Below are 24,239 nucleotides of genomic sequence, written 5' to 3'. Positions count from 1 at the left end.
ATCTGCCACATACAGCAACAGGTCGTCCGCATACAGCGACACCTGATGTTCCTCTCCCCCTCGGACCAACCCCCTCCATTTCCTGGACTCCCTTAGTGCCATGGCCAAAGGCTCGATTGCCAATGCAAACAACAAGGGGGACAGGGGGCACCCCTGCCTCATCCCTCAGTACAGCCGAAAGTACTCCGATCTCCACCGATTCGTAGCCACACTCGCCACTGGGGCTCTGTATAGGGGCCTGACCCAATTGATAAACCCCTCCCCGAACCCAAACCTCCTCAACACTTCCCAAAGATACTCCCACTCCATCCGGTCGAAGGCCTTCTCCGCGTCCATAGCTGCCACTACCTCCGCCTCTCCCTCTACCGATGGCATCATAATCACGTTGAGGAGCCTCCGCACATTAGTGTTTAGCTGCCTGCCCTTTACAAATCCTTTCTGGTCCTCATGAATCACCCCAGGGACACAGTCCTCAATTCTCGTAGCCAGCACTTTTGCCAGCAACTTAGCATCCACATTGAGGAGCGAGATCGGTCTATACGATCCACATTGCAGTGGGTCCTTCTCCCGCTTCAGAATCAGAGAGATCAGCGTCCCGTACATTGTCGGGGGCAAGGTTCCCCCCCCTCCCTTGCCTCATTGAAAATCCTCACTAACAACGGGCCTAGCAGGCCCACATATTTCCTTTAAAACTCAACCGGAAACCCATCTGGCCCCGCCTGCATGTTCCCCAATCCTTTAACCAGCTCCTCCAACCCAATTGGCGCCCCTAAACCAGCCACCTCCTGCTCCTCCACCCTCGGAAACCTCAGTTGATCCAAAAATCGTTGCATCCCCTCTTCCCCCGCTGGGGGCTCAGATCTGTACAGTTCCTCATAGAAGTCCTTAAATACCTCATTTACTCTCACCGCACTCCGCACCGTATTCCTCCTGCTATCCTTAACTCCACCTATCTCCCTCGCTGCCACCCTCTTATGGAGCTGGTGTGCCAGCATCCGGCTCGCCTTCTCCCCATACTCGTACGTCGCCCCCTGTGCTTTCCTCCACTGTGCCTCTGCTTTCCCTGTGGTCAACAGATCAAACTCCGTTTGGAGGCTTCGCCGCTCCCTAAGTAGCCCCTCGTCAGGGGCCTCTGCATATCTCCTGTCCACCCTTAAGATCTCCCCCACCAACCTCTCCCTCTCCCTACCCTCTCTCTTCTCCCTGTGGGCCCTAATGGAGATTAACTCTCCCCTGACCACCACCGTCAACGCCTCCCAGACTACCCCCACCTGCACCTCTCCGTTGTCATTGGCCTCCAAGTATCTCTCAATGCACCCCCGCACACCTCCTCATCCACCAGTAATCCCACATCAAGACGCCACAGCGGGCGCTGGTCCCTCTCCTCTCCTAACTCCAGCTCCACCCAGTGCCTGGCGTGGTCTGAGACGGCTATGGCCAAATACTCCGTTCCTTCCACTTTCAGGATTAGCGTCCTACTCAACACAAATAAATCTATCCGGGAGTAGGCTCTATGTACATGGGAAAAGAATAAGAATTCCCTGGCCAAGGGCCTAGCAAACCTCCATGGATCCACTCCCCCAATCTGGTCTATAAACCCCCTAAGCACCTTGGCCGCAGCCGGCCTCTTCCCCGTCTTGGATCTGGAGCGATCTAATGCTGGATCCAGCACCGTGTTGAAATCCCCCCCCATTATCAAGCTTCCTGCCTCCAGGTCCAGAATCCGACCCAGCATGCGCTTCACAAATCCGGCATCATCCCAGTTCGGGGCATATACGTTTACCAGTACCACCCACACCCCCTGCAACCTACCGCTCACCATCACATATCGACCTCCATTATCCACTACAATATTCTTGGCCTCAAACGACACCCGCTTCCCCACCAGTATTGCAACCCCTCTGTTCTTCGCATCCAGCCCCGAATGGAATACCTGTCCTACCCATCCTTTTCGCAACCTGACCTGGTCTGCCACCTTCAAATGTGTCTCCTGAAGCATGACCACGTCTGCCTTCAGTCCCTTTAAGTGCGCGAACACTCGTGCCCTCTTAACCGGCCCATTCAGGCACCTCACATTCCAAGTTATCAGCCGGATTGGGGGGCTTCTCACCCCCCACCCCCCCCTGCCGACTAGCCATCTCCTTTTCTAGGCCAGTCACGTGCCCGCTCCTCCCGCACCCTCCAGTCCCCCAGACGGCGGACCCCCGCCCCAACCACCTCTCCTATTTCCAGTTCCCCATTGGCCAATGCAGCAGCAACCCTATACCCCCCTCCCCCCGCTCGATCGATATCTAGCTCTTTTGCTCCCCCCATAACACTCTCGTAAGTCAGCTGACTCCTGCTGACCCCAGCCTCTCCCGCTTTCCCGTCGACCCCCCCTCCAATGTGGGAATCCCCCCTCCCCCTCAGTCAGTGTGCGCTTCTCCGACCCCCACCGCCGTCTTTCCCTAGCACGGGAAAAAGCCCGCGCTTTCCTGAGCCGGCCCCGCCCCCTCTGGCGCAGCTCCTTTTGCGGCCTTATCTCAATTCCCCCATTCCCCAGGCCTCCCCTCCTTCCAACACCGCCGCCCACACTCTCCCACAGCCTCCCCATCCAGCACCCAACCAAGGGAACATTCCCTACACGTAGTTAAAACTATATATCCCCCCTCCGTTCTAAGCGCGGGAAACAATCCTCACTTCCCCGCCCCGGCCCCCCCCCCCCCCTAGTCTTTGGCGCGGGAAAAAAAGCCTGCGCTCTCCACCTACCAGGCCCCGCCACCAACCAAAACAGTGCCAACCCGCCCCATCCACCCTCCCCAACCCGAAAGAGAAAAGCTCAGAGAAAAAGAAACCCAAAACAATGCAAAGGCCCCCCCGAACCAAAAATAGGCATAACATATCCATCGCAGTCCCCAATCGCCCATCCCGACCCTCAGTCTGTGTCCAGCTTCTTGGCCTGAACAAAGGCCCATGCCTCCTCCGGAGACTCAAAATAATGGTGCCGGTCCTTGTAGGTAACCCACGGTCGCGCCGGCTGCAACATGCCAAACTTCACCCCTTTCCTGTGCAGCACCGCCTTCGCTCGATTGTACCCGGCCCTCCTCTTCGCCACCTCCGCACTCCAGTCCTGATATATCCGAACCTCCGCGTTCTCCCACCTGCTGCTCCTCTCCTTCTTGGCCCACCTGAGCACACACTCCCGATCGACGAACCGATGGAACCGCACCAGCACCGCCCGCAGAGGCTCGTTAGCCTTGGGCCTCCTCGCCAACACTCTATGGGCCCCTTCCAGCTCCAGGGGCCCCTGGAAGGACCCCGCTCCCATCAGCGAGTTCAACATGGTGACCACACAGGCCCCCACGTCCGGCCCCTCCAGCCCCTCCGGGAGGCCCAGAATCCGCAGATTCTTCCGCCTCGACAGATTCTCCATCTCCTCGAACCACTCCTGCCATTTCTTGTGGAGCGCCTCGTGCGCCTCCACCTTTACCGCCAGGCCTAAGATCTCGTCCTCATTGTCAGAAATCTTTTGTCGAGCCTCTCGGATCGCCACCCCCTGGGCCGTCTGTGTCACCAGCAGCTTATCAATAGAAGCCTTCATCGGCTCTAGCAGGTCCGTTTTAATCTCTCTGAGGCAGCGCTGGATACCCTCCTGTTGCTCCTCCGCCCACTGCCTCCACGCTGCCTGGTCTCTGCCGCCGCCATTTTGTCCTTCTTCCCTCCCTTCTTCTGGTCCACCACCACCTTTTTTGTCGCCCCGCTCCTAGTTAAAGCCATATGCTGATGGGGAGCTATTATGAACTCCTTCCCACACCGGTATGTCGCAAAAGTGCCCTTGGGGGCCCTGAAAAGAGCCCAAAAGTCGGGAGCCGCCGAATGTGCGACTTAGATCTGCGTAGCCGCAACCGCAAGTCTCGAGAGGGAATCCTTTTGGCAGTGTTTGCTTCACCACTCTGCCCCAAAATGTCTGTGGAAACTCCTGAAAAAGGTCTGAGAGTCCGTTCCGGATGGGAGCTGCCGAATGCGCGACCCACTCCTCCATGGCCGCCACCGGAAGCCTCGTCCCCGCTTCTTCAGTGGCCTTGGTGAGATCTTTTCACAGTTGTTCCCTCTGCTGCTAGAATTCACCTTTGATACAGGCCCTCAGGTCAGCTTGCAGCTTTAAGCTTTCCCTTCCCCCGCCTGCATGCTGGAAGAGGCCCTGTTTATCCTGCAGTTGCAGCCAAATCTTTTACTGTTTCTGCCGGGTCTGGCAACCAAGAGGCATACCATTCCTGGGGGACACTGTCGGGGGAATGTTGCAGCCTTCTTCCCACACCGGGAAATGTCAAACAAATGCCGTGGGGGCCCAGTAACGAGCCCAAAAGTCCGTTCCAAGCAGGAGCTACCGAATATGGGACCTAGCTCTGCATAGCCGCACCCGGAAGTCCAAGCTGACCATTCCTAAGAACCGGAGCACCGCCTTCTTATCCGCCAGCATCTGCATGGCTGTGATGGCTGCCACCTTGTCCGCATCCGGCCGCACACCCAACCGGGAGATGTGGTCTCCTAAAAACTTGAGTTTGGTCTGGCCGAAAGAACATTTGGCTCTGTTGAGGCGCAGGCCTTGGTCCCGTATTCGTTTAAAAACGCGTTGGAGGCGACTGATATGCTCCTGCGGGGTGGTGGACCAGATGATGATGTCGTCCACATAGACGCGCACATCCTCGATGCCCTCCATCATCTGCTCCATAACGCGGTGGAACACTTCAGATGCTGATATGATTCCAAATGGCATTCTATTGTAGCAGTACCTGCCAAATGGGCTGTTGAAAGTACACAGCTTTCTGCTGGACTTGTCCAATTGAATCTGCCAGAAGGCCTTTGATGCATCCAGCTTGATGAATATGTTGGCTCGAGCCATCTCGCATGTGATCTCCTCACGTTTGGGGATAGGGTAATGCTCCCGCATGATGTTATGATTTAAATCCTTCGGGTCGATACAGATCCGGAGCTCGCCGGAAGGCTTCTTGTCGCACACCATGGAACTGACCCAGTCGGTTGGTTCCGTCACTCTGGAAAGCACTCCTTGGTCCTGGAGGTCCTGCAGCTGCTGCTTGAGGCGGTCCTTGAGTGATGCTGGGACTCTGCGAGGTGCATGAACCACAGGCGTGGCGTCCTGTTTGAGCAGGATTTTGTACGTGTAGGGAAGTGTGCCCATGCCTTCGAAGACATCTCGGTTTTGAGTGATGATGGCACTTAGTTGCGCCCTGAAGTCCGCATCTTGGAAGTCAGACATGTCCTCTGGAGAGAGGGAATGTACGCGCTGCACGAGGTCGAGGAGCTTGCATGCCTGTGCGCCTAGCAGGGAGTCCTTTGAGGAGCCCACGATCTCGAAGAGTAGGGTGACTTTTCGCGAGTTGTGCATTACCTCAAGTTGGCATGACCCGGTGGCAGGGATGACGTTACCATTATAGTCGACCAGTTGGCAATTGGATGGAAGAATTGTTGGTTTGACCCCCAGGGTTTGAAATGCTGACCATGCGAGGAGATTGGCGGAAGCACCAGTGTCCAGACGGAATCTGATCTGGGATCGGTTGACCGTCAGGGTGGCACACTAGTCGTCCGGATCAATGCTGTGCACCAACAGCGGCTGGTGCTTTCAATTCGGGGACAGCCTGTTCTTGGTTATGACAGCGACTCGAAAAGGCTCCCTGTCCTCGGTGTCACTGGTCTGCACGAAGTCAGGATCGGACTCGGTGAAGGTGGGTTGGATTGCCCGAACATTCCTACGAGGCTGGTTAAATCGTTGCGAGTTGGCAGGCTGGGCTGCTCGACAGCAGGCAGCATAGTGGTCAAGCCTGCCACAGCGTAGGCACTGTAGCGATTTTGCAGGGCATTGCCGCTTTAAGTGGGCGGAGCCACAGTTGCCGCATGTTGTGACGTCAGTGCGTTCGTTGCGCCACTGCGCATGCGTGGTACGGTCTTGCGTGGTGCGGGCCTGCGCATCGCGTTCCTCCACTTCACCGTCCCGTTTGGCGTGTACAAGCGCGGGAGGCCTCGGAAGGCGCGCAAAATGGCCGCCCTCCTCCAGACCGCTGCCCGGGAGGTGTTCGATCGTTTGTACCCGTTCCGCCTCATGGGGCCCTTGCCGTGCAATTTCAGCTGCCTGTATGTAGGAGTACCGGCTGGTGGCATTCTCATGCAGGACACAGGTCTCGATGGCAGTCGCTAGGGTTAGTTGCTTAACTTTAAGGAGCTGCTGGCGCAGGGTGTCCGACATGACCCCAAAAACAATCTGGTCGTGTATCATGGAGTCGGAGGTGGGCCCGTAGCCGCAGGATTGCGCGAGGATGCGGAGGTGTTAAATAGGATTGAAAAGGCTCGTCCTTACCCTGCAAGCGCTGCTGGAACAGGTACCTTTCGAAGCTTTCATTGACTTCAACACTGAAGTGTGGGTCGAATTTGAGGAGCACCGTCTTGTACTTGGTCTTGTCCTCGTCGTCCGCCAATGTCAGGGAGTTAAAGATGTGGATGGCATGTTGCCCAGCCGTGGAGAGAAGAAGGGCTATCTTCCTGGTGTCCGGTGCATTCTCCCTGTCTGTGGCCTCGAGGAAGAGCTGGAAGCGCTGTTTAAATATCTTCCAATTTACCCCGAGAGTGCCAGCGATGCGGAGCGGTGGGTTGATGTTCTCCATGCTGTAGGATGCCGGAATGCCGAGAAGTTGCAGGTAGGTGTCACAAGTGCTCGATTGCGGCCACTCCTTGTACCATGTCGTGTTGGGTGTTCTGGTTCACAAAGAAGCCAACAATGCTGGAAGTGGTGTAACGCTATTTTATTAACTGTTCAACTATGCTAACATACTGTAAACGTGGGTATAAGCAATACCAACTTAACTGTGGACCCTTTCCTATCACTAGCTATGGTGAGGCACTCAGCACATGGTGAATGTCTGTGATGCAGGTTGTGAGCTCTGTGCTCTGAGCTGGCTGCTGCTAGAATGAGCAGGAACTCTCCTGTCCCGTCTTTATAGTGCTTGTCCTCTCACTGGTGATTGGCTGCGGTGTTATGGATGCTGGTTGGTCCTACTGCATGTCCCATCAGTGTGTGTGTGTGATTGCACCATAATGTACTGATGTATATTATGACAATAATAATATGCAAATCAACTAGCATGTGTGCACCCATCGAGTTGCAAATTTTCATGACTTTGCTGGTTGCCTCACAAAATGACATTTCACCCTCGCCTCCACATTACCTTTAAGAACCTGCTAGGTTTGCACACAAATTCCCCATTAAAGTTAGGGTTGATGAAGAGTTTGTGTATCCTTTTAACAATATGCTAATTATTATTGCAATGCCAAACAACCTCCGGGTCACAAAGGAAACAACATAAACCTATCAATTGCATTGCTGCATGCATCATCTGTAGGCAAAAAAATTGTGAAAGGATAGTAATGGCGGCATGGTAGCACAGTGGTTAGCACTGTTGCTTCACAGCTCTAGTGTCCCAGGTTTGATTCCCGGCTTGGGTCACTGTCTTGTGCGGAGTCTGCACGTTCTCTCCGTGTCTTCGTGGGTTTCCTCCGGGTGCTCCGGTTTCCTCCCACAAGTCCCAGACGATATGCTGCTAGGTAATTTGGACATTCTGAATTCTCCCTCAGTGTAGCAGAACAAGGGCCAGAATGTGGTGACTACGGGATTCTCACAGTAACTTCATTGCAGTGTTAATGTAAGTCTACTTGTGACAATAATAAAGATTATTAAAAGGAGCAGGCATGATTAAGGACCAAAAATGATATTCGCGCATAGAGACAGAGCATGGCTTGGGTTCTAAGTAGAAACATGGGTAAAACAAATTACTGTGGATGCTGGAATCTGAAGTAAAATCAGAAAATACTGGACAATCTCAGCAGGTCTGACAGCATCTGTGGATTGAGGAAGCTAACGTTTACAGTCTGGATGATCATTTGTCAAAGCTGGAGAGAACTGGAAATAGGGTGAGATTTATACCGCAGAGTGGGGGAGCAGTGGGGCTGGATAGAGGGCCAATGATAGGTGTTGCGGACAGAAAGACTAAGGGAATGTAGGACATAGGTCATTTGGTTCTTTGAGCTTGCTCTACCATTTGACAAGTTCAAGGTTAATCTGATTGTGGTCTCAACTCTACTTTCCTGTACCATAGAGTTTGGTAAGCTTTATTTAAATTGTATACTGCTATTGATGATGCTAAATGGTTACTTTGCATCTGTCTTACCAATGAAGGTGGTGCTGCCAAACAGAGTGGAAAAAGGTGGTAGTTGGGAGACTAGCTGAGCTAACAAAAAAATAAACAGGAGGCATCAGAAAGGCTGGTTATACTTAAAAGTTGCTAAATCACCAGGACTGGGTGAGATGCATCAGAGGATAAAGGGAAGGGTGGAAATTGCAGAAGCACTGGCCATAATCTTCCAATCCGCCCTGATATGGAGTACTCCCAGAGGACTGGAGAATTGCAAACCATAGAATTGAATCACACAAGTGTTTCAAGACAGGAGGCCGTTTATTATGTGCAAACTTTCTGCAAGAGCAATTCACCCATTGCCACTCCCCCACCTTTCCCATAACTGCAAATTCCTCCTCTTCAGGTAATGAAAAATTCTCTTTTTAAAGCCACGATTGAATCGGTTTCCACCACCCACTCAGGCTGTGCATTCCAGATCCTAACCACTGTGTGAAAAAGGTTCCCTCATGTCACTATACCTTCCTTTGTCGATTACATCAAATTAGTGCCCCCAGGATCACAACCCTACCGCCAATCAGAACGGTTTTGTCTACCTTGTCCTGATCCCCCAGGACTTCAATTACCTCTTTTTCTCTCAACCTTCCATTCAAAGAAAACAGTCCCAACTTCTCCAAGCTTTCTCCGTAACTGGAACATTCTTGGAACCATTCTCATGAATCTTTTCTGCATCTTTTCTGATGCCTTCACATCCTTCGAGAAGTCTGGTATCCAGGATTGCAGGAAATACTCCTGTTGAGGTCAAACCCAGTGATTTATACTGGTTTATTACAACTTCCTCACTTTTGTTCTCTAGGCCCCTATTTATGAAGCCCAAAATCCCACATGCCATTTTTAAACCACGCTTTCACCTTGCTCTGCCACCTTCAATGATTTGTGCACATATACCCCCATTCCCTCTGCTCCTGCACCCACTTAAGAATTGTATCTTTTATTGTCTCTCTCCACTCTTCCTACCAAAATGAATGATTTCACCCTTCTCTGCGTTAAACTTTGCTACTTGTGCACCCATTCCATCAACCTAGGTCAATTTGAAGTTTAATACTATCCTCCTCATAGTTCGCATTAACTTTTCAAGTTGTGTGTCATCTGCAAAGTTTGATGTTGTGCCCTACACAATCATACACTAGGTCATTAATAAATATCAAAAAGAGCGCAGTCCTAATATTGACTCCTGATGTTTCAACGCTGTTTTTGAACAAGGGGTAGGCTAAACCCAGTAACTACATGCCAGTCATTTCAGCATTGGTAATGACAAAGCTTTCAGAAACAATAATCTAGGGCAAAATTAATAGTCACTTGGATGCATGTCAATTAACTAGAGAAATACAGCACAAATTTGTTCAGGGCAAATCATGTTTAACTATTTTGATTTTGAAGTAACAAGAGTGGGTTGATGAGGGTAACGCAGTTGAGGTGATGCACATGGATGACTGGAAATGTAGACTAGTGGTGAATTTTTTTTTCAGACTTGGGAGTAAAGGTGATGGCACTAATTTTCTTGATCTATATTAATGACTTACACTGGGGTAAGCACACACAATTTTCAGATGACAGAACTTAAAAGTATTGTGAACTCTGAGGACAGTGAGGGATTTCAAGAGCCCTGAAAAGTATGAAGTGATGCATTTTGGGAGGACAAACAAGGCAAGAGAACACACAATGAACAGTAGGATGTTAGGAAGTACAGAGAGTACTTAAGGAAGTGGCTCTAAAAATAGTAGATGCGTTGTTGGTCATCTTCCAGGATTATATAGCCTCTGGAACAGTTCCTGCAGATTGGAGGGTAGTTATCATATCTCCACTACTTAAAAAAGGGAGGTAGAGAGAAAATAGCGAATTATAGACCTGACGTCAATAGTGGGGAATATTGTAGAATCCTTTATCAAAGATTTTATAGCAGAGCACTTAGAAAACAGTGGCAGGATCGGACAGAGTCAGAATGAATTTCTGAAGGGGAAATCATGCTTAACAAATCTACTAGAATTCTTCAAAGATGTAACTAATGAGTTGATGAGGGGGAACCAGCAGATGTGGTATATTTGGACTTTCATAAGGCTTTTGACAAAGTCCCTTATAAGAGGTTAGTGTGTAAAATTAAAGCATATGGGATTAAGGGTAGTGTATTGAGATGGACAGGAAACAAAGTGTAGGAATTCACAGGTCTTTTCAAATGGCAGGCAGTGACTAGTGGGGTACCTCAGGTATCGGTGCCAGGACCCCAGCTAGTCACAATATAAATGATTTAGATGAGGGAACAAAATGTAATATCTCCAAATTTGCAGATGACATCAAGTTGGGTGGGAGGGTGAGCTGTGAGAAAGGTGCATAGCTCCTTCAGTGTGATTTGAACAAGTTGAGTGAGTGGGCAAATGAATGGCAGGTGCAGTATAATTTTGATAAATGCACAGCTCTCCACTTTGGTAGCAAAAGCAAGAAGGCAGACTATTATCTGACTGGCTATAAATTAAGGGAGGGGAATGTATAACAAGACCTGGGTGTCCTTGTACACCAGTCATGCAGGTGCACCAGGCAGTAAAGAGGGCAAATGGTATGCTGGCCTTCATTGCGAGAGGATTTAGTATAGGAGCAGGGATGTCTTGCTGTAATTATATAGAGCCTTGGTGAGGCCACACCTGTAGTGCAGTTTTGGTAAGCTAAAAGAGCCTGTGGAATTCGTTACTACAGAAAGTAGTTGAGGCCAAAACATTGTATGTTTTCAAGAAGCAGTTAGATATAGTACTTAGAACAAAGGGAATCAAAGGATATGGGGGATATGAGGGAAAGCAGGATTCGGCTATTGAGTTGGATGATCGGCCATGATCATTATGTCAGAACAGGCTCAAAAGGACCGAATGGCCTCCTCATGCCCCTATTTTCTATGTTTCTAGTACCAGAAGGACGTTGGGGTGCATGTCCATAGATCCCTGAAGGGAACAGGGCAGTTAATTAAGATGGCTAGGAAGGCGTATGGGGTACTTGCTTTTATTAGCCGAAGCATAGAATATAAGAGCACAGAGGTTATGAAGGAGCTGTAGAAAATGCTAGTTAGACCACAGCTAAAGTACTGTGTCACCACACTATAGGAAGGATGTGACTGCACTAGACAAGGTGCAGAGGAGATTCACCAGGATGTTGCCTGGGCTGGAGCATTTCAGCTATGACGAGAGGCTTGTTAGACTGGGGTTATTCTCCTTAGAGCAGAGAAGGCTGAGGGGGTACCTGATTGAGGTGTACAGAATTATGAGGGACATATAGTAGATAGGAAGAAACCTTTCCCCTTAGTAGAGGGGTCAATAACCAGGGGGCACAGATTTAAGATAAGGGGCAGATGATTTAGCGGGGATTTGAGGAAAAACATTTTCACCCAGAGGGTGGTTGGAATCTGGAACTCGCTGCCTGAAAGGATGGTAGAGGAGGGAACCTTCAACAAGCATTTAGATAAGCACTTGAAACACTATAGCATACAAGGCAATGGACCAAGTGCTGAAAATGGCATTAGAGTAGAGAGGTGCTTGATGGCTGGCAGACAGGATGGGCCAATGGGCCTCTTGCTGTGCTGTAAAACTCTCTGACTCTAAGGTATAAGCATACTGGTGGAACTGACAAACATGTGGCAGAAGAAATTTATTGCAGAGAAATGTGAAAGTGGCAGGTCAGGTTGAGAAAGCATTTAATAGGATGTATGGGGTCCTAGGCTTTATAAATAGATGCATAGAGTAAAAAGAGAGTAAGTTTATGGTGAACCATTATAAAACACTGGTTTGGCCTCAACTAGAATATGGTGTTCGTTTTAGGAAGGACGTAAAGACATTGTAAAGGGCGCAGAAAAGATTTAGGAGAATGGTCCCAGGGAGAAAAGACTTTATTTATGAGGATAGATTGGCAAAGATGGGGCTGTCCTCATAGCATAAGTTGGAGAGGAGATTTGATAGAGTTGTTCAAAATCATTTGGGAAGTGGACAGAGTAGTTAGGGAAAAACTGCTTTGATTGGTGGAAGGGTCGAGAACATGAGGGCACAAATTTAAGGTGATAGGCAAAAGAACCAGAGGTGACATTAATTTTTTTGAATGAAGTGAGTGGTTAGGATCTGCAGTGCAGTTTGGTGGAGGCAGACTGAATCCTGGCTATCAAAAGAGGATTGGATAATTATCTGAAGAGAAAAGAATTGCCAGACAACCGGGAAATAGCAGCAGTGTGGGGCTGACTGAGTGGATCTTAGAAGGTCGGCACAGACACCATGGGCCAAATGGTCTCAGGTTGTAACCATTTTATATAAAAGATTTTCTTGCTTTTCCTTTTTTTCTTTCCAAATTATATTTGCCTCATCATTTGTTCTTCTATATACGATTTTCAATCCTTAAACATCATTGGTGAAATCACAGTGAATAACAGAAGGAATAGTGAAGTCCCAGATTGTTATCAGCTTGCAAGTTAAGGAGCAAGATTTTGAACTGAAGATGCAGCAAAAGTCCAACGTCCCACTCTGAATTCTGGGGCTGTACTGTGATGAAAATGAACAACTGCAAGGTCTTCTAGTTACATCTCTGATTAATTACTCTTATCCCTATCATTTGGAGAATTGCTATATTGATTTCAGAGAAAAGCCAGGGACCAAAATTACTTGCTGTGTTTAATGAACTCAAAGTGCAGATGCATTCAAAAATAAAAACATTGTATTCATTAGTAGAGGAGAGGAGCAAGCTAGTGGAACAGGGTGGGGGTGTGGAGAATCTAGTCGTATTGCATGTTATAGGTGAAACACACATCTGCTATGTGTTCTCTTGGAAGAGACAAAAGGTCAAAACCAAGAATCCCTACTCTGATGCTTCTTCCAATGCCTTCAAGATTTAATCCATGCTGATGTCTGTCGAATGAAGAAAATAGGAATGACCAGAAAGTTTCATTAAAACACAAAAGGGATAAGAATACAAACGAGTGTTTCTACCCACATTAAAAATACTAAAATATTACAGAAAAAACTTTGGATTTCATTGCCTTCCACAAACCAAAGGAACAGAAACCAAGATACACAGAAACAAAAAATTTATTTCCAGTGTTTCCAGGGGACATTTACAAACCATTTGTCTATATCTGTACACAGGCTAAATACAATGTTGAATCTGAGAAAACAGTTCTCATGCACAGTTAAACTCTCTTTGGAGATGATGAAAAATGAGCAAGGGACCAGTTTTTCCAGAGACCACTATCTACATGCCTATGTTACAAAGCTTTTATCAAATCTCAAATTTGAAAAAGCTACACATGAAATTATATACACATTTAAGTATCTTTACAGAAACTTTAAAAATTCAAGTCCAATACAAAGACTGTATTAAAAGTCTGACTTAAAAAAATGTTCTTAAGATTCAACTGGAATGCTTATAGTGTGGAAGCTCTATTTGTTCAGTTAATAAAATCTGGAAAATTATTTTAATGATTTTTTGTTCGGTTTAAAACTTCATTTGTTCACAGTAGATTTCTAGTCTTTTGAACTAAAAAGACAATATGGCACCCTATCTAGACCAATTTATTTTGAGATGAGGCACTTGCTTCAGCAACTGAAGTTCCAATAAGTGTTTGATTTGCTCGCCCTTATAAGCCGATGTAAAATATATGCAGCAGTACCCAATTGTAGAGAGTGTAAGATGTGTGCAGGAATCACCGATCATGCAGTACGAGTAGTTTACGGAAATTTGCACTGGAAGGTATCAGCACTTGATGCTCTTTTGTACTGAATTCATTAATTCATTTTATACAAAAGTTTATCATTTTTCTGGCTGTTAGTGTGCTGTAAAGAGCTTCCACAGCATCCAGCACAGAAACCAGCCTGTATTATAGGCAGAGCAGCAGAGCATCTACCATTTCAAAATTCAAGTACAGAGAAATATGTACAGGAGTCATAAAAAAAATCAGTATACTGTTTGACGAGCAATTCGCTGTACAATTTTCCGCAGCACTAGACACATAAATAATAGCAGACCTACAAGTACTGATAGAAGCGAGACTTGACTACTTGATTACTGGATATTTTATGGGGATGAGCATCGACAGTTGTACTAAAATTGCTTTTTCCCTTGCTTTGGAGGCTGTCACCATTCACTTGTCCTGCTGAAGGTAGTGGGCTCGTTGATGCTGAAGGCGAAGGTTGGCTGAGTTGGGGCGAACTACCAGAGCTGCCTGCATCTTCTCTGGATGATGCATGCAACTTTGAATTTGTTCCTTTGTCTAAACTAATGTCCACAGTTCTTGGCTCCGAGGCCTTTTCTGTGTGCAAATCTGATGTGCTCGTGCGTATGCGCTCTCGTGCAAGCCACTCTGTAATTGAGAGGTCCTGGGATTGGCATTTTGGTTTCAGGCGGTCTACTGCTGATAACAGAGATTCATTCTCCCCACTCTCTGCGTTACTTTGAGAATTCTGTTCTTGTGCTCTCCATGCATTTAGAACACTAAGTTCTGAAAAATCCCGATTTCCTCCCATGGTATGTCTCCGCCTAATATTCTTCTTTTTACTCGTCTCTGAGCAGCCTGACTTTTGTATGCCAATTCCAAACATGTCATCTGCAGAAGTCTTTAGCCGTAGTTTTAAACGCTCTGTAATTTTTAGTTTCCAAGCAGGTTCTACCCTCTCGTGTTCATTTTTTATAAATGAAGCCAGACTGCTTGTGGATTTCTCTTTCTTCATCTCATCAAACATCTTGGATGCTCTATTAGATTCTTTCTGTTCTTTTGTATCCATTGCTACCTCACTATCTCCTTTCAATCGAAGAGACTTTTTCTTGGAGAGTGTATCACATTCAATAAGCTTACGTGAACTGAATGCTTTCCTATCATCTAGTCCGGGTGTTGAACTCCCTTCTGTTCCAGTCTTGTCACTCCCTTCAGAGTTTCTCCTGATATCCTTTGCTGTCTTCGGTCTCATTACACGCAGAACATTTTCAGGTGCACAACTTGCAGCAAAAACAGAAAAGTCACTATCACTGTCTGTTTCTACATGGTGACCTTCACTCACTAGTTCACTTCTTTCATCATCAGCTTCATCACCTTTGCTTTCTGTCACTGACTGGACTTCTGCATTCAGTATGTGGAAGTCCATACCTGTAAGGTACATTATAGAAGAAGTTGTGGAATAGTCTGATGCGATGGAGCTTACATCCGCAGTACCTACATCTAAGCTTTTGACTTCCGACTTCTTTGACTTACTTAAATTAGTTTGCTGCCGAGAAACCGGAGATGGATTGCTGATTGTGCTAGCTGAGTAAGTCATATCAATGTGAGAGTTCACATTGCTAGCAGAAACCTCAGCAGTAGAAATGGGCATTGTGCTTGTAATTAGCTGTGAACTGAGACAGCTAACATTAGGCGTGTCTGTGCATTTTTGGCAGTATACTGGAAGGTTCTGTGCTCTGGGGTTTGTTTCCTCGAGACAGGCTTCTTTTCTCACTCCGTACTTTTCTATCAATGCCATAGAAAAAGACTGACTCCTTTCATCTATACGGTCTTTCTCTTGCTGCTCACTAAACCAGCTATCTGGATTTCCCTTCAATTCAGTGAAGTCAACTCCATTTTCAGATTCTCCTTTGCTCCCCAGTTTCTTAGTTGCACCAGTATTGGAATGGTTTGATAGTTCTTTCCTGGAAAATACACTTTCCAATTCATCATCTGAGCTGCTTTGTTGTAGCTTTATATCCTTTTTCTTTCTTTTACGGCTGGCTGCAGCAAAGATGGATGACACAAGCAGATCCCTGCTGTACTGATCCTTCCCGGATCCCCAAGAACCCTGTTAAATGGGGGGAAAAATATTTGAAATAAAATTTGTTGGACTACTTTGTTTTTGTTTAGACACTCTAAACAATGATACTGTACAAATATATTCAAAATAAACAGATTTTATAAATAAATAACAGCTCTCATAATAAACTGTTTTGGGCAATGCATTAAAAGCATCATCTATGAACATAAGAACATGGAGCAGGAGTAGGCCACCTGGCCCGTCGAGCCTGCTCCGCCATTCAATGAGATCATGGCTGATCTTTTGTGGACTTCAGCTCCACTTTCCCGCCCGAACACCATAATCCTTTATTCTTCAAAAAGCGATCTATCTTTATCTTAGTCATTTGCCCGTGTTTTTGTCATTTGATAGAGTTGCTGAGAATTTTAAATGATAGGCACAAATACAAAACCAGAATATATTTAGACATGAAATACTTTCTGGCGGTCTGTATTTCTTCTAAGTTGGATACAGCAGCAGAGGGGGAGAAAGTGCTCCTTCAGTCTAGTCACAGAATAAACAGGATAGTCCGATGAACCAGGTGATGCAAATGATGGCTCTAGGGCTTAGCTGTACATAGGATACTCAAGGTACAATCTCATCATGTGAACCACGCCAATCAAACATATTATTCTTATACTCTTTAGAATACACCTGATCAAATAAAGCTACAGTATATAGCTGCAATAATTGATAACGCAATACAAGTTACTTATACATTTGATAGTCTAAAATGGTGGAACTTTTAAGGACCCATATTATAGAATCATAGAATCCCTACAGTGCAGAAGGAGGCCATTCGGCCCATCATGTCTGCACCAGACCTTGGAGAGAGCACCCTACTTAAACCCATGCCTCCACCCTATCCTCGTAACCCAGTAACCCCAACTACACTATGGATTCTATGATTCCATGTTTTCCCATTAGCCTGGCATAACTTATGAAAGAAGTGTGATGGCCCTATCGTAATTTCTGACCTGGTGCCATAAGACAGTCCTGCTGAAGTATCAACTCGCATTATAGTTGAGTCACCCAAAATTCTACATTGTCAACCTCATTCAAATCCTGCATGTGAGCTAGAGGCTATCATGCAACTGCACTATCCCTCATGGATCATCCTATTTATACATGGCTTCGAAATGTGCAAAGATCCAAATTATAATGTCGTGAAATCTTTATATTCATGCCAGCATGAGACCTCTGACATCCCAAGCATGATCCGTGAAAATTTATGTCACCATATAGCAGAAGTGATTACTTGTTGGCAATCTATGTTACGAATAAGGCCAAAATTTATTCTGAGCTTCATTTAAGCTTTTTGATTATCATCTGTGATTGCAGAAAGATCAAGTGGAGGTTGGAGGGCAAGAAATAATTGGAGCAGAGTATTGAAAATCTAATTCCATTTCTATTTCAAAATCATACACTCAGCCTTTTGATGCTTTGTTGTAACTATCGTTTATCAGATAAACATGTAGAGATTTGGAAAACAGAGAAATAAGAGTTACAGTAAAGCCTGAGACAATTGAGAAATATAAAATTGAGGTACTGGCTGGAGGATGCAATTGCAGAGTGACAATTTTATATACAATTCTTATTTAAAAATAATGATGTAGGAATGATGGGGGAAAAAGTGGACATAAAATGTAACAAAAATATGCAAAGAGGAAGCAAAGTTAAAGAGATATAAAATTAGAAGTGTACAGGCCACAGCAAAGTTTCATGGATTTTCTTTTACTCCTTGTGAATATACAACATATTTGTAATATGGGTACTTAAATATAGACGGATTCTCCATAATCAGTAATTTCAATGAAGCTACTAGTTTCTCATACTACTATTCTAAGTATATTTTAAAATCATACACATGAGGTGCTCATATAACGTGACATTCATTGGTATATTACCACATAACAGAACAGGCACCAGTTTGAGTAATGTCTTATTAATGCAGTTTCTTCATATTTAGTAATAAAAACCCAGTGTAATGGAAACTTATCCAATTATTAGAGCTTCATGCCTATGAATATATAACAATTTAAAGTTATCTTCTTTACCTGCTTTCCCTTATACTCCCCAAAAAGACAAAATCAAAGATTCCCAAAATTATTTATCTTTCTCTTCAGCAAAGTAATAACTTGAAATACAAATCACACAGGCATGAGATGAATCTCAAAATAAAATTTCTATTTCATAATTAAAACTCTAAAGATGATCTAATTTTTAAAAAAACTTACCTGGAGGGCCCTTAGTTTTGGTTCTTTAGGTCTGTCGGCACCGTTACATGGGTTGTGCACAATTGAATAGTTTTGTACCCGTGCGTCCCCCCCAAGCGGCACAGCGGTATATATGATTCCGAATGAATAGAGTCTAACCCTGTAAATATCGTGCCTCCAGCCGAAACTCTAGATCACTCTTGAGAAAATATGCCCACAATATGCTAGATACTATGCCAGTTTTACTGAGGTGAAGTTATGCAAAGTCATTTGCAAAAGCCCCAAGTAGAATCTCTTATGTATCAGCCCAAGGAGCAGTAAATTGAACATAAGCGATCATTACCTGGAACATGGCCAATGAAGCCTTAAGATGATTGAACTCAATAAATAAAAATTTTAAATATGTGCAAGCAACTGTTACAACTGATGGAACAGGTCAATGGTTTCAACTGACTGCTTGCCAAAGATTTTTGCCTGGATTCTCCAAAAATGGGGCTATGTCGGTGGCGTTTCACTCTCCAGTTGCCTGTAAAAAATAAAGAGCAATTCACTTACCTGCAAGGGGCTCGCAGGGACCCGGGGAGCTTCACGCAGCTTTGGCTGCAGATACGGGCCCCCGCACTTCCAGTTTCAAGTCTGCGCTTGCGTACGGCGGCGGCCGCACCGAGCACCATGGCGGACTCGGACCGCAGACCATCACGAAGAAACAAGGTCCTCCTGATTGGCCCCGCACCCCTGAATCGGACCGGCCCTATCGCTGCCCCGGCCGCCCATAAGGCCACCCCCCCCCCCCCCCCAGTGCTGGATCCCCCTGCCCCCCAGCAGGGCGGACGCGGATTGAGTCCGCAGCCGCCGTTTGAGAGCCCCGACTGGCCATACGTGGTTAGAACTATGCCGTCGGGAAATCGGCTGGTCGGGAGCGGAGTATCGCTGGGAGGGCCTCTGGCAATGGCCCCTCGGCAATGGCCCCCCAGCCGTGCGGCGTGATTCACGGACGGGCGGTTCTCCTCGCCGGAGCGGCACCGGGCGCGATTTCGGCACGGGGCTGCGGAGAATCCATCCCCTTATGTACCGAGGGCAGATTAATTGACTGAATTTGAAATAATTTAACCGGAATTGAAAAGTAATTGTAGGATCATAATGAAAAGCAGATCTAAGTGAGGCTTCAATTGTTTGATGGTCACTGCAGTCGGTCATTAATGATGATTAACATGACCCTGGAAACGCCTGTGTGCCCTAAATTTCTGAAGCAATGTGATAAACATCCACAAATAGGCGCAATCAGTGGAAACCCAGGCCAGGGACATGGCTAGTTTGTGGTCAGGTTTTGGTTCATTTAACACCAGAAGCTTAACCCCCTTCAACAAACATTCAAACTCCCCACCACTGACAAATAGTGGCAGCTGTGTGTACCATCCAAAAGATCATAGATCATAGAATTTACAGTGCAGAAGGAGGCCATTCAGCCCGTCGAGTCTGCACCGGCTCTTGGAAAGAGCACCCTACCCAAGGTCAACACCCTCACCCTATCCCCATAACCCAGTAACCTCACCCAACACTAAGGGCAATTTTGGACACGAAGGGCAATTTATCATGGCCAATCCACCTAACCTGCACATCTTTGGACTGTGGGAGGAAACCGGAGGAAACCCACACACACACGGGGAGGACGTGCAGACTCCGCACAGACAGTGACCTAAGCAGGAATCGAACCTAGGACCCTGGAGCTGTGAAGCAACTGTGCTATCCACAATGCTACCGTGCTGCCCTCAGATGCACTGCAGTAACTCACCAAGGTTCCTTATACACCTTTCAAACCCACGGCCACTAACATCCAGAAGGACAAGAGCAGCAGGTACCTGGGAATCCCCCACCTGGAGGTTCCCCTCCAAGTCACTCACCACCCTGACTTGGAAATATATCGCTGTTCTTTCACTGTAGCTGGATCAAAATCCTGGAACTCCCTCCATAACAGAACAGTGGGTGTACCTACACTTTAATGACTGCAGCGGTTCAAGAAGGTAACTCACCACCACCTTCTGAAGGGCAACAAGGGATGGGCAATAAATACTGGTAACGCCCACATCCAGTAAATTAATGTTTTTAAAGTACTTAATTGGAGGAAACCTCGGTTTATCTAGTACTGGACAGCAGTGAAGCAAATCAGAGACAGAGGAGTCATAAGAACATAGGACTTATTGTGAGGCCAGTCAGCCATTGGAGCCTGCTCCACTATTTGATAAGATCACGATTGTGGTTTAAACTCCACTTCTTCTCTGCTTCCCATATTCCTGGACTCCTTTTATCTATCAAAAATCTATCTAACTAAATGAATGACTCAGCCTCCACGGCTTTCTGGGAAGAAAATTCCAGACTACTAACAATATCCTTGAAAACATTATCTTCAGTCTCAAAAGGGAGACCTATTATTCTTAAATTGTGTTCTCTCATTGAGGTTTCCCCCACATCCTCCATATCAAGACCCCTCAGGATTTTGTATGTTTCCATAAGATCCCCTTCATTCTTCTAAACTCCTATGGGTACAGGCCTAACCTGTTCAATATTTCTTCTTAAAGTAAGCTTTTCACACCAGGAATGAATAGAGTAAACTTTCTTGAAACTGCTTCTAAAGCAATTATACCCTTTTTCAAATAAGGAGACTAAAACTGCACACAATGCTCCAGATGTGGTTTCAGCAAGGCCCTATACAGCTGCAGCAAAACATGCCTAACTTTCATATTCCATTCCCCTTGCAATAAACGGCAAAATTCCATTGGCCTTCCTAATCACTTGCTGTACCTGCCTACTAACTTTGTGATTCACGTATCAGGATACCCACATCCTTTTGTACCTCAGACCTCTGCAATCGCTCTCCATTTAAATAGCATACGACTGCTTTTCTGTTCTTCCTGCTCACATGAACAAATTTACATTTTCCCACATTAAAATCATCTGCAAAATCTTTGCACACTCATTTAACCTGTCTACATCCCTTCGCAGACTTTATTCCTCCTCTTGACAAGTCAAGTTACTTTACTACCTATCTTGGTGCCATTGGCAAATGTATCTACCATACATTCGGTCCCTATGTCTAAGTCTCTGATATAGTTTGTAAATTGTTGAGGCCCCAGCAATGATGCCCGTGGCACTCCACTCGTTACAGCTTGCCAACCCTGGTCAAGTCAGATGGTAGAGATGGATATCACCAGTGAATACTGGAATCCGACAATGTGTTTTCAGACACTGCTGCTAAGGGTAGTGTATGAGAAGTAGGAAGAGTCCATGGCAGATCTTTGTGTATGAGGGGGAAAAGGGAGGAAACTGTCTAGCTATGACTGGGTAGACAAGAATGAAATTAGGCATGGCGCCACCTTTCAAACCTGCAACCTCTACTACTTAGAAGAAATGCAGTGGAACAGTAACAAACTCCAATACTTACCTCGAGTTCAGAATGAGAGTTTGGACTTGGGGAGCTACAGCTCCCGGCGGGCATCAGGACTTCGGCACATGTGCAGCTGGGAAATGGCTACACATTGACAATTCATCCATTATTAGGTAATTAGAGCAGGAACCAGTTCTGCGCACATGTGCAGAAGGAAAAGAAGAAAGGTGAAGCAGAACTGCAGGTCTTGAAGAGGAGCACTGTCGCAGAGGTGTTCCAGGGAGCAGGACACAGGGAGGAGGACAATGAGAACAGGACAGGAGGCACACAATTCTGGTCGCCACACTATTAGAAGGATGTGGAGTATTTGGAGAGCGTGTAGAGGAGGTTTACCAAGATGTTGCCTGATCTGGAGAGTGTTAGCTATGTGGAGAGGCTGAACAGACTCGGACTGTTTTCATTAAAAAGACGGAGGTTGAGGGGTGACCTGATAGAGGTCTACAAGATTATGAGGGGCATGGATAGAGTGGATGAGCAGGCACTCTTTCCCAGGGTGGAGGGGTCAGTCACCAGGGAGCATAGGTTTAAGGTCCATGGGGCAAAGTTTGGGAGATCTGCGAGGCAGATTTTTTATGCAGAGGGTGGCGAGAGCCTGGAACGCGTTGCCAGCGCAGGCTTTGGAAGCAGATATATTAACGGCGTTCAAAAGGCATCTTGATAAACACATGGATAGGATGGGTATAGAGGGATACGGCACAAGGAAGTGCTGAGGGTTTTGGCAAAGGTTGGTATCATGACCATACAGTCTTGGAGGACCAAAGGGCCTGTTCCTGTGCTGTATTGTTCTTTGTTCTTTGAGACGGTCTCAAAAAAAGATGTACCCAAACCAGCAAGTGGGGCAGAAACAGGTCCCAGGTAAGGGACAAGAACAGACATCAGAAACAGATTCTGTTAAGTAGGGGATGCAGTGGCATAGTCACTGGACTAGTAATCCAGAGTAATGCTCTGTGGACCAGAATTCAAATCCCACCACAGTAGATGGTGAAATTTGAATTCAATAAAAAAATCTGGAACTAAAAATCTAATGTCAATTGTCGTAAAATCCCATCTGGTTCACTACTGCCCTTTAGGGAAGGAAATCTGCAACATGGTCTGACTTATTTGTAAATTTTAAACACCCTCTGAAATGGCCTGGCAAACTACTGAGTTCAAGGGCAATTAGGGATGGGCATTCCGAATAAAAAGCAAAGTTGACAGAAAGGAGCAGACCAATAGGTTCAGAGTTAAGCAGAGAGAGCTATGGGGCGCAGGTATGAAACAAATTAGGCTCAAAAGAAGTCATAAAGACCCAAGTTGGCAGCCAAAGGTTGGTGACTCCGTGTTGTGGGCTCTAAGGGCAACGGTACCCTTTGGAGCAGTTGCATGACCGAAGATCTGAAACTGTGCTTGAAATGTGAAGCTTGAATACATACGGAATCTCAGAAGGTGAGATTGAAATGTTGGAGATGGATCCTTGTTGAAGCCGTCCGAGTGGTAGCACAGTGTGGGTGGCTTGTTGAGAAATCCATAGTATCTGCTTTGGTCGCATGTGTCATTTACTTTGGACTGTTGACCAGTTTGCCAGTTAGTGCACATGTAACACATACTTACCCTGAATATTAGATGCCAAGATAGATATGGGCCGCGATTCTCCACTCCCATGCCGGTTGGGAGAATCGCCTGGGCCGCCAAAATTCCGGGGACGCCGGTCCGACGCCCTCCCGCGATTCTCCCAAGCGGCGGGAACAACCCGTTCGAGTTTCACGGGCCGCAGGCCGGAGAATCGCCGTAGACACCCAAAATGGCGATTCTCCGGCACCCCCGCGATTCTGAGGCCCGGATGGGCCGAGCGGCCAGGCCAAAACGGCAGGTTCCCCCCGGCGCCGTCCACACCTGGTCGCTGCAGTCGTGGGCGGTGCGTGAACGCTGGGGGGGGCGGCCTGTGGGGGGGGCGAAGGGGGGTCCTGCACCGGGCTTCACCAGCAATGTGGGGTGGCCCGTGATCGGTGCCCACCGATCGTCAGGCCGTCCTCTCGGAAGGAGGACCTCCTTCCTTCCGCGGCCCCGCAAGATCCGTCCCCCATCTTCTTGCGGGGTGGATTTGGACAGGACGGCAACAACGCATGCGCGGGTTGGCGTCCATTATGCGGCGCCTGCCGCGTCATCTATGCGGCGCCGCTTTTACGTGGGTAGATGACGCGGCCCCGATACTGGCCCATTGTCAGGGCCTGAATCGGTCGGTACCGGGGCCATTCCGCGCCGTTGTGAACCTCGACGGCATTCACGACGGCGCGGCCACTTTGGCGTGGGAGTGGAGAATCGCGCCCATGGTACATTGCTTTATCTTTCCAAATGTATACGTTTCTGTAAAGATGTAGCTGCGATGAGAAATTTGTGAATGTTTGAATTATTTTCTTGTGTTTTTGATGAGACCTTTCCAACCGTTTTGTCTGTTTTTCTTGTTCACTAAGTATTTTATTCCTTTTGTTAAAGGTTCAGCAACAGATTCCTGTGAATTTGTTCAGTATCTTATCTCCACAGTTTCTTAAAAAAAGTGACGATCTATTAAGCCAGATTTCACTCTAGGATC

At 46.8% G+C, this 24,239-nt stretch overlaps 1 protein-coding gene across 10 annotated transcripts in view; it reads right to left on the bottom strand.

Annotated features, from left to right (window-relative positions):
* Nucleotides 1-13,270: 13,270 nt before the first annotated feature.
* Nucleotides 13,271-24,239, bottom strand: part of arhgap21a (Rho GTPase activating protein 21a) — a 312,775-nt gene continuing 301,806 nt past the window's right edge. For 8 of the 10 annotated variants that reach the window (XM_072508459.1, XM_072508458.1, XM_072508460.1 and 5 more), the window contains one exon: nt 13,271-16,021. In XM_072508459.1, the coding sequence (XP_072364560.1) occupies nt 14,225-16,021 (1,797 nt within the window). In that variant the 3' untranslated portion in view covers nt 13,271-14,224. The remainder of the gene's footprint in view (nt 16,022-24,239) is intronic. The other 2 variants (XM_072508463.1, XR_011947721.1) reach the window with 2 other exon arrangements.

The sequence above is a fragment of the Scyliorhinus torazame genome, chromosome 6 (assembly GCF_047496885.1).
Source record: "Scyliorhinus torazame isolate Kashiwa2021f chromosome 6, sScyTor2.1, whole genome shotgun sequence".
Lineage (NCBI taxonomy): Eukaryota > Metazoa > Chordata > Chondrichthyes > Carcharhiniformes > Scyliorhinidae > Scyliorhinus > Scyliorhinus torazame.
This window is presented reverse-complemented; position numbering and strand designations above follow the sequence as displayed.